Source organism: Diorhabda carinulata, chromosome 6 (assembly GCF_026250575.1).
Source record: "Diorhabda carinulata isolate Delta chromosome 6, icDioCari1.1, whole genome shotgun sequence".
In the NCBI taxonomy this organism is placed as follows: domain Eukaryota; kingdom Metazoa; phylum Arthropoda; class Insecta; order Coleoptera; family Chrysomelidae; genus Diorhabda; species Diorhabda carinulata.
This window is the reverse complement of record NC_079465.1, coordinates 10,655,106-10,666,770: the sequence shown is the minus strand read 5'-3', so window position 1 is coordinate 10,666,770 and position 11,665 is coordinate 10,655,106. Positions and strand designations below refer to the sequence as shown.

The window sequence follows — 11,665 nt, the reverse complement described above, 5'->3', positions numbered from 1 at the left end:
GATAAGATCCATTCCGTGTAAGTATCTCTCATTGAATTAAATTATCAATTTTATTATTATATCAGAGCTAGCAGAAATACTTAATATTTTTGCCTTTATATGAATAAACATTATCTCGCACTAAAAGTGATTGATTTCCAATTAAAAATTTTTTGAAAATTGGGAATTTTTGTCATTTGTAAAGTCGTGGTCTAGTTAAAAAGAAAACTCGCCCAAGTTGTCCACCGGTGACATCTCAATTTGATTTTGGACACTGTATGATTTAGAATTAAGGACCAATTGGAAAATGTATGAAATCGCTCAGAAATTATGAAAAAATAGACATTTTTCTATAGAACTCACGGTAATTTTACAACCTAGGGTAAAACTGGAGAAGTTTAAACTCTAGCTTAAACCAAGAAGAAACAATATTGCTCAATTTTACAGGTCACAGTTGAACAGATATTTTTCTGCTGGTTATCATTAGCGTGAAAATATATAATTTTCTTGATGTTTGTTTTCAACTTGAATTGATTAAGAGAGTTGTAGAAATAAAAATGAACAGAGATCAATTTGCAATTGCAATTTCTTTAAAATAATGTAGTGCTTTTGGTTGAACTTGTGAAGAAATACATAGAAATGTTTTCGATGCCAGCAAAACAAATAAGTCGGGCAATTTAAATATTTGCTCTAGGAAGAATAACTTTTTGTGTTCTTGGTGCGTCGACAATGTTAATAATTTCTTCATCATCATCTTCGCGTTCATCAAATATAAAGTGTAAATCTTCAATAATTTTACCAAAACCCTTTATAATATTGTCAAAATGTAAACAATTTTCATGTTAAATTTGAAGTTTAAACTAGTCTCAGACCGCCGTTAACGTTTAAGCCGTATATAAATCACATGTATATTTGAATATATGCTTAAACTGACGTTTGAGGTGTGAACTTCATTTGTAAAGTTGGGCCTACGTGCAATGAATAAAAAACTTTATGTAACATCTGCTTAAACACTTTATGGTCGATCGTTTTTGTTGAGCGCATTGCACCGTTTCAATCTATGATGGAATATATTTTTACAGTATATATGAATGAAATGGTTCGTCCATCTGTTCAAACGGTCTTTTAATTTACACATATAACTGACACAATCAACTTCTTTTCACTTTAGTATTTTTGAGGAGATTAATCGAGATTTTATTCGCAAAATTTGATACTCCACCTGAAATATATTTTTCTAGGTAAGGCATTCTCATAATCGAGTTTTGTTTTGTTGGAAAACTCTAATAACTTGAGTAATGTTTGATAAAAGATTTTAAAAGTATTGGTGTGAATGATGGGTTACTAATCATGTTCTATTGAAAAAGAATAACAAAAAAATTGTTAATTTTGGCAAGATATATATGTATATATATATATATATATATATATATATATATATATATATATTTAAATAATATATATTTAAATTTCTTTAATTTTTTGGACCTTTTGATATGTTTACATTTCAAAATATTCTTGATTTTAGGTCCCTTCTATGTTGAAATTATTTAAAAAAACTAATCTATATCAAGTTGAATTCGACGATGGACGTATCAAAATGTGTATCATAATTTGGAAATAATTGGAAAATTAGTGGTATCACAATAAATATTTATATATACTAGAAGAAACTAAGAGACTTTGAGCATACAACAGCTATTACATTACTCTAATAATATCGCTTATGATACAAAAAATACAAAAGGCTACATACAATAACTATAAATAAATTTAAAGTTAATTTTCCAGCTTTGATTTATAATCAACCCATATTTTTTTCAAAAAATCAGTATTTTCTTAAATTTATTTCATGCATCGATCATCGAGTTGGTTATCAGGAAATCTTAATCGAACTTACTTCCTGTATATACTCTCTTTAATTATATATGAAAATTTAAGCTATATAGCCGTTAAATGATATTATTATACTTCATTCACAATCACAGAAACTCTTTTTATAGGGAACAATTCCAAACTGACTTAGTTAATATGATAGTGTAAGCAAGGAAACACAAGAAAAAGTATTGTTTTTATATAATTTGCAATGAAATTGCGAGTTTTTAATATTGGTCTTATTGGCATGGTGTACGACCAAAACGACATCTGATGGTTGCATCAGCAATAAGGAAGTTTTTGGTGAAACAAGTAATTTAAAAAAGTTCATAAATAGCTAATAAAAAGTTTCAGAAATCCTGAGGGTTAACCAGTGAAATGTGAACAGATGTGAAATATGACAACTGCAACAATGAAAATAAATTAAAAATAAAATATTTGATAGTCAAAATTATTGTCTGAGATGAAATTTAGACAACTATATGTGTAGTTACTCAAACTCCACTGATACAATTTCACATGCCCGTGTAAGATTATTGCATATTACAATTTCACATTTAATACTACATTTTGCTGCTCTTGCATTAATAATCATACAAAACAAATATACCAAATATGAACTAATCTGAGTTGGCACCCTACAGAATGAGGTTTTATACTACTATTTTCTCCACACTACATCTCTCCATTTATTTATTATTCACTTTTTTATTGGAAATATGTTAAATTCACATTTACTGTTTTTATTTTTGCACTCTAAAACACAATAACTATTATGAACATTTTTTCATTTCATTTTTACGTGCTTATTCGTATTGAGAGCATGATTTGACGATAATTTCACCACAACAAGTACTGTGATCGATTCATTATATAATTATCTCACATAATTTTCATAATAAATTCACTGAGTGCCAAGCTAGCTAACAATTTGTATTTGTTATTACTAATATTACCAAAGACAAATTATTGTTCTAACTTTTTTAGTGAAAATTTATATCCAAATTTCTTGAGAAATGTAGATATTCATACTCTACTAGTAATTGTTATTTTTATTGTATTTATTCACTGTATTCCTTAGAAACTTCTGGTATAGAGGTTTTTGAATTTTTAATATGTACATTTTCGTGAAATAACATATAATTTGTGATTGTAAAGTTGCAGTTTTCGATGTTAATTTGAATTAAAATTACTCCGTTTTATATACATGAAAGTATAGCTAAACGAGAATAATAATTTTGAGGGCATTTTAAGTAAATTTCGGAAATAAATGTATGAATACATAATTTATTTGTACTAAAAAATAATTTTCTATATTTCGTAATTTGCCCAAATTGTCTTTAAAATACTTACTATAGTTGTAATAAGACTGATATCACTTGCAAGGGATGAGAGAGTAGGTTTCTTTTTCATTTATTATGTGTGAAAGGATGAAAATGTTAAATTGAATTTGTATATCGGACAACTTCCGGATCACTGTCAAAAACCTTAAAAATCACTGTAAGTTGGCACTTATTTACGTTTAGCCTGTTTTGACGCTAAAGTAATGAATGTGTATAAATTTAATTTGAACAATCTGGAGATAAAATGATTTTTTTGAAATTTGAATGAGATCGTTATTTCATATTTTCTTTCATCAATCTCAATTCTCAAGCTTCCAGATGGAGTCTTACAAAATTTGTAGTTACGTTGAAAGAGAATGTTTTTTTAAATATCATATTATTGAAGGTTCATAATATAAGCAAAGAATTAGAAATATATGTCTCAAATGCTTTAAAGCCTCTTGAAAGATCTTTGTTCAGTTTCCGAGAGTACAACGTCATATTTTAGGAAGTCAAGGTTAGATAGCTGCTAGATTTTCGCACTCCAGCGCATTTGCCAGATATAATGAAGTGTTTCAAGTTTACTTTCCTACTGCTATATGTTTTATAACAAATCTTTTTTCAGTGGCAGGGGATCATAATATTTTCGGGACAAATATAACTATTTGAATCTTAAACTCCAGCGATTTTCACGTACTTATGGAATTCTGGTTTTTGTATAACAAAGTTGAAAAATACAAAATTACGATTTTGACGATTTTTGACTATGATATGGACATTCACAGAGGATTAAGCTTCTTGGTACTACTAAAAACGAATCCTACTACGAAATTCTATGGTGTAGTAGTCCGCACTACGAATGACAATTTAACTGGTCTATTATATGTAAATACAGTTTAAAATTCCTATTTAATATTGATATCTAGCTTATATTTTCAGAAAATATTATCCTACTCCTCTGTAGATTTCTCATTATATGATTCAGGTACTTATAAGTAATTTTATAAAAAATATCCGTATCATATAAACGCTTTAAAAACTTATTTAAGTTGCACCAAAACCATGAAGTAAGTAACAACGGCACCAAGTACCTGAAAGCAAATAAATATACGATTAGAAAGAGTATATTTTAGCGATGCTGCTTGGTAAGAGAAGGCGTGCTCTGTTTACAAATGAAGGTACTTATGAGAATATTTATCTACTTTGATACTTGTGTGAAGTCATAGTGTTAGGTAAAAAATACGACAATACTGTAAACACGAACTATGGCTTCCCCGACGATAGATACTGGTGTCGTCGTTCAAATCAGCCACCCAAATAATCTCGGCTAAGAACCAAATCCGTAAGCAGCAACAGATAATTACCATCGATACCGATCTTGAACAATCTGAAGTGTTTGATGATTGAGTTTAATGCAGTAAAGACCCAGGATCCTGTTATTACAAAGGAGACTGTCATTGCTGCTCAGGATTTGGTCCTTTTTGGACATAAAATATCACCATCATAGCAAATTTGCTGGTTGGGTGTTGAGATTGAGAGCTTCCAAAGCACGTTTTTCCCAAACACTACGGCATACAGAAGTTCAAGATCAATATCCACCAGCATCTCTATACCACTGGAAGCACTCGAGTGTAATTAGGTTTACCTTCTTGTGCTTGCGTTTTACATAAAAAAGAGAAAGAAAAGTTGTGGTTTACGAGCTGTCGTATCTATTTGTCTCTCAAAGCTTCGAAGACTTTAGGTACAATATGATCTAATTCATGAGAATCTGGGAAAAGTCCAAGTAATTAATAGTTAAATCGTATTATTACTCACCGAAGCGAATAAATCCAATGATATAGTGAAAAATTTAGCACCAGAGATAGACATTGCCTTCTGACATTGTTGACAGACGATTTGAACGAATGTCTTGGCTTCTTCCGATCCATCGTACCAATGACAACTGTATGCTGCTTCCATAACAGACGAACTCTGAGAAAATTATTAAGTTTAACTTACTTGAATCATTTTCCATATAGTATTTCACTAAGTTAAAATTATTTGAGCCGGAGGCAAATATATTTTGCCCTTTCACTATACGAACTATACTAATTACTAAGAATGAGACGGACTCGTCGATTCAGTTAGTAGAATAATATTTTTGCAGTCTTCTTAATCACTTCAGTACTACCACACAATTTTCCTCCTCCATTCCATAGAAACAGCAGCTCAGTTCAGATTCGTGGTGATATCAGATTGTATCTGTGATAATCGACAGTCCACTGTGATTAGACCTAACGATTTGATTTGGTGGTCATACTGTGCAGATTTGCACACTAATTTGGTTATTATTGAGGAGCGAATTCTCCGCGGTAAGTGTGGCCATTAGCACGGTTTGCATAATAAAAGAGTACCTTTATGGATGGTAGATGCTTCTTCATTTCCTATGCCTTTTATACTCCTGCTACCGACAGATCGCCTTTTTTGAATCTATCCGCAGTAGATACCATCATCTGAAGACAATTTTACTTAATTTTTGTCAAATTTCTGACCACACAGAGGCTTGAACCTCAATTTAATTATTATAATTGTAGCCTGTGCCTCCAGTTACTTCAGTCCATGTCATCTTGGTAGTTTTATCCCGTGTTTATTTTATCGCTTAATCCGTCTTGACAGCCTACACGCGGATGCAGGAGGATCCCTGAGGCAGCTGTCGTTACTGCATTTGTCGCCCCTGTTTTGACCTAATTACTAGGTCTCTTGAGTTCTATTAGGACAGTACCGCTGTAATAGCTGTTTTTTATTAGAGTACATTTCGAAAGCTCCCCACTGGCAGAAGTGGTTCCTTCTCATTCTGTTCAGTGTAAAAGTGTTTTATAGTGTACCGTGTATTTGATATTTGTTCCACTATTAGACAAATCCGTTGTTCTGATATATCATAATTTATTTAAAATAAAATCCTTTTCCGTGATATTCAACAAACCTTCTTCTGGTAGAGCTCAAGTTGATAAACCACCGCCTGAGGTTTTGGACCCAAGGATGTTCTCTGTTCCGATCCTCTGTAACCTTGTACACTTTACAGTCAAAATTTCTGATCTGACTTCATATAATGAGACTGAAAATACATAACGGCAAAAAAGCGTATTGTCGTTGCTATCGGTTGATCATGGTTTTCACAAAGTAATACCATCCCGACTAGAATTTATGAGGGGGCATGCCTTATATAGCGTGTGGGCCTCATGTGGCAAATGGGGGGCATGCCGATTGAGGGATTTCCCCGCAACTTCCTCATGAGCACCTCACGGAAAAAATTATAAATATTGAAGTGAGGTATGCCGTATGAGTTTCCCATAAGGATATTATAGGGTAAACCTAACACATATATGGTATTTTAAAGAGATGGGCAATCCCCTCGTCTACCCCATGAGGGCTCGATTTGACAAATATCAAATATACTATTTTTGGTAAAATTAAACTTGTCACAATTGTTACTTTACTACTACTACTACTACTACTAATTGTTAATAGTACAATTGTTCATGAATTGTAATAATTGTTAATCGTTGTCTTATCGGATTTACCTTACGAAATTGCAATATTTTAGAACGTATTGCATAAAGTATATCGTTTATGTACATCGTATTGCGCATGCTCAGGTACACATAGTGTACATAGTACATATAGTTCAGTCGTTCGTGTATACTCTTAACCATATAATTATTGTAGGTTAATAAATAGTGATATAATTAAAATAGTTGATATATTCTCGAAAAATAATCACCATGAGTACTGATAATAGTACATCAAATGATGATGTATCAGAAGTGGTTGCAGATTATAAGTATAGACTAGTTGTTTTTGTTGGTAAGAAAAAAAAAAAAGATATTGACATAGTGCCATCGTCTTGGATTTTTTATGATGAAAAAACAGACACAATCAAGTGCAAATTTATGCCTCCACCATACGATGTAAAGCGATCGGATACGTTATCAAAAATGGTACAGAATTGTGAACAACCGATAAATGATTGGCCAGTTTATTCAGTAGACATCCGAGGAAGAGCTCGTAAGTTGTGAAATTATTCGATTGATTAATTTCATCTCGAATTTATATACTCTGAGAAAATAAGATAAATAGAACAAAGGTATGTTTCTTGTGTTGGATTCATTTTTCTAACAACCTCAATTAAAAAAATATTTCTAGCTTAAAAAAACTTTTAATGTCAATGTCTAACATGATATTATGATTACTATATTATTTTTAGTGATAAAAAATAGTTTTCAATACTGTAATTATTATTTAAATGAAAAAAAACTTTTTCGCAACAATTACAAAAAAACTCCTTTGTTCTAAAATTCTATTTTTTTCAGTTATCATTTTTTATTGATTTTTTTTATTAAGTACATTATTCTAATATTCAGGAACGTTTGAAGAAGCTAATGAATTGGCTATCCAATTGGAATATAAGCCATTTGCTTATTCTACACAAAATGAAGAGACAGCTAAAGTAAAGGCTGCTAATGATGTGCATTTTTTTAAAAATAGAAAAACATTCAGAGATGAATCTTTGAAGATGTTAAATGAAATCAACATCGATTTAGGTGAAAAAACACGTGTGAATAGAGGTAATTTATGATGAAAATATAGATTTTGTTACTTGGAAAACATATATTTGTAAGTACGAAAAGGTGATGATATATTTTAAATTTTTAGCTCAGCCATCATCGCAAAAGTTACCAACAGAAGAAGATAAACAAGATAGATATTATTCTTCCACAGACTCAGACGAAGAACATTGTTACGATGCATCTAGATCAAAAAAAAAGAAAATCATTACCAGAAAAAATATCAAAAGATCTCGCATATCTTCGTCCAGTACATCTGATTCGAATTTAAAAATTGATGAAAATAATCCACAAACACCTAATGTAATGGAAAAGCTAGATAAGAATTGTCAACCAGTATTATTATGCTCGTCAACAAACCAACATTCAATTGAAAAAATCGAAGGTGACCAATTTGGTAGGTATTGAAAGATGAATAGAAACCGCATTATTAATTATAATTATCAACATTTGGGAAACGAAGTATATTCTTTTCTTATGTTACAGAAAAGTTATATCGTATGATTGATGCCCGCTTTAAGACTTTTTCAAATGAAATATCGGAGAAATTCACTAAACTCAATAGTCAATATAATTCATTATCTTTACAAATTGGACAGTTAAGTGGAAAAATTATTGAGATTCAGCATCAATTAACAAAGAATAATATCAATAACACAGATATTGAAGTCGATAGTGATGATGAAAATGCTGAAATAAAACTTCCATGTAAAACAAAAATAGATTTTGATCAGTTCGATGAAAAACTTGAAAAAGATAAGAATTTTCACAAAAAAATTCGTAAGTATTCATGTTTAAAAAAAGTTTTTATTATAATATTAACGATTTGAATACTTACCGAATATTGAATTATACGTTTAGGTTCGGAAATTACTTGTCTTTTTAAAGTTATAAAAGGTTAGTGAAATTAATGTTCAAGTTTCACAAAATGAATACAAATAATTAATAAATATTGTATTTAATATTTATAATTGTCCTAAATTAATGTTTTCTTTTTAGCGACGCTCAGAAAAGTTTTTTCGAAACCAGGCGAAGATGTCCCAGACCAAAATATTCTTGATGCTATGGCTTCAGCTCTACATAATTGTAAAGACTGGGACGGTGGACGAACTGCTCGTTCCAAGAAACCTGCTGAAGCTAATAGTGAAATAGACAATGAGCATATTTAGACTAGTATTTCAGATTAGTATTCTTAATTGCGTAACTTTTTTATATAAAGTAAAATATACATTATGTAGTTTATCCCGTGCATTATATTGTATTCTGAAAGTTTGATTTAAAAAATAGTTCTTTATTACTTATTGTATTTTAAGATTGTAATGACTATGAATGTATTGTTTGTAATTGATATATCTATATATATTTTAAAATACATTATTTTTAATGTTGCCAATGAAATTCGGTTAATTTCCCTGAAAATTTTCAAATAGGGTAACAGTTAATTTTCCTTATGAGGTCCACATGCGGTATACATAATGATGCACGAATGAGGCAAGGCGTTATATACCCTTTGTGCGCCCTATGAGGCAGCATCATGAGGTCCCCACGAGGCAGTGTGGCTAGCCTCGTGAGGGCCCTAGCTGAACCCCTCCCAAAATTCTAGTCGGGATTGATCATTTATATTTGTGCCTAGGTTTTTGTAGCTACTTATTTTTTCTATTTGTTCTTGATTCACTGTAGCTAGTTATAATAGTTTTACTACTTATTATGTACCTCGTCTTGCTTATCTTTAAGATCATATTACTGGCTATATTCTGTAGATCTTCTAGACTGACTGCAGATATCATTTGTATATTTTCTATTATTGTTTAATCCTCGGCGTTAACAGAAATTCCAAAGTGTCTGCTTTCTAAAGCCGTTTTTACAACTTGCTCTGAGTAAAGGTTGGAGAGTAAATATGTCTCAACCCTCGTGGAGTTGTTATTTCTTCCATCGGTTCATTTCTCACTCTAATCTTAGCTGATTGGTTAAAATAGAGGCGGTGCATCATTCATATTGATATTAGCTTGCTGTGTTAGGTGCTGCCGAAAGCTTTCCTGTAGTCAATAACGCAGATGTATACATCGTAGATGACATCATGACATTGTGGAACAATCTCTTGTAGTTGTGTTTTAATATTATTATATATTTTATTCTAACCTAACCTAACTGAAACCAAATCTTTCAACAAAATTATTTTTCTGTATGTAATAAATAAATCGCACTGTATCGCAAGTTGACAAAATAAGAATAAGTCGAAAGGCATGTGCATATTTTGTTGTGTAGGTGTGGAGTTTGATTACCACCAAGGACTCAACTGGTGCACCACCATGAACTCATGAAATTCAACTTCAATAGCTTGAAACTCAGTTGTGGGCTTGTTTTGACATAAAAAGAGGTAGAGACCGGGAACATAGACGGAAATTACTAAAGAATGATCATAAACCTTTTCTATTCTACTCATTACGTTTCAGAAAATAAATAAGAAATGCAAATTTACCCTGAAATAGGCATCTTAATTTACTTGAAATAAAAGAAAATTATAGAAGATAATTTAAATTTTGTGAGCACTATATATAAAAACGAAAATTAAAAAAATATTAGAAAAATTTATCACCACAAATTTACAAAAATTCAATTTGATTTTAACGTCAAATAGGAATATTGTAAAATATAAATAAAGGACGTTTTAGAATAGATAATAATATTTGATTGAAATGATTGAAATAGAGTGGAAGGTTCACAACAAATCAATTTCTCCAAAAACTTGAACTTACAGTTAAAATAAAAGTGACTACTGAGCCTCAATACATGAACAAATGACTATTCAAAATGTTTGAGGAAAAACGTTATAAGCCAAATTGAATTTTACATAATTCATTAGCAAATATGATAATATAATGAAAGAATTTTCTTAAACCATTATCATTTTCTTCTGTTTTGTTACTTCAAAAAAATCATTATAAACCACGTATGCGTATTATTTCAACTTTTATGTATGTATACAATAAAGGTTCCACGAGGTGTTAATTAACAATCGTTTACTTTGTTGAAAAAGTAAATTTTGGGAACTGCTTAGATTATCCCATAAGTTTTAAATTCACTTACAGTACCTTAAAACATATCGTATTCGCGGAGTGCTTTTTCAGCGTTAAATTGAAATTTTAAACAATGAAGGTTCATATCCAATTATAAAAACTTATTTTAATAAATTTTCCCCTCTTTAAGGATTTCTCTAAGAATTCAAAAATATTTATACCATAAGAGTGAAAAACCAAACACTATTTTACGAAGGTGTTTAATTGTTCATAACTTTTTAAATTCTTTCTGGACCAATTATCTTTTCACACACAATCATCTAGACATCATTCCGGATATAAAGAGCCGATCGGAACTTGTTGACAAGATTATAACCCTATTAATGGCAAACTCCGCCTATAGTTGGATACATAAGTATATCTTTTATGAATTGAAAAATTTAAAAGTAATTTAAAAATGGTTTGCTTGTAAAATTCGGAATATATGTAATAATCTTCTCAATATTTAGAACTCAATTAGCCGATCAATGTGAATAAATTTTCTCCTCAGTAGGTATCAGCTTTTTGCCGACAATCAGGAACAGGATTGTATCGGGCAATCAAGGGAGATTATACCTTTGGTCGCAGTAGATATCCTGAATATGTTCTGTCACCAGATTCATGCGCAGTTTAAAATTGTGCCGCTGTGTTAATGTGTGTTCGTGGAGCACAGATTTCTAATTGAGAACGTGTTATGCATACGTCCAATGTATCCTAGGACATTGTTAAGGATTTTTAATCTGGCGGAATAGTGTGCATTCATCCTTTTTGTGATATTTATCACGAAATATGTGTTTTTTTATGTAATTGTATTTAAAAAACATGGTAG

At 30.7% G+C, this 11,665-nt stretch overlaps 2 protein-coding genes across 2 annotated transcripts in view; one reads left to right on the top strand and one right to left on the bottom strand.

Moving 5' to 3' along the window:
- Positions 1 to 3,255: 3,255 nt before the first annotated feature.
- LOC130895005 (odorant receptor coreceptor) overlaps positions 3,256 to 11,665 on the bottom strand; it is a 60,194-nt gene continuing 51,784 nt past the window's right edge. The window contains exons 10-11 of the mRNA XM_057802098.1: positions 4,992 to 5,147; positions 3,256 to 4,267 (exon numbers count right to left, since the gene is read on the bottom strand). Coding sequence (XP_057658081.1) covers positions 4,217 to 4,267; positions 4,992 to 5,147 — 207 coding nt within the window. The 3' untranslated portion in view covers positions 3,256 to 4,216. The remainder of the gene's footprint in view (positions 4,268 to 4,991; positions 5,148 to 11,665) is intronic.
- On the top strand, positions 6,692 to 9,114 carry LOC130895006 (uncharacterized). Its single transcript, XM_057802099.1, has 5 exons — positions 6,692 to 7,220; positions 7,577 to 7,780; positions 7,869 to 8,177; positions 8,267 to 8,560; positions 8,780 to 9,114. Exons 1-5 carry the CDS (start codon positions 6,938 to 6,940, stop codon positions 8,947 to 8,949), a joined length of 1,260 nt encoding a protein of 419 aa, XP_057658082.1. The 5' UTR covers positions 6,692 to 6,937; the 3' UTR covers positions 8,950 to 9,114.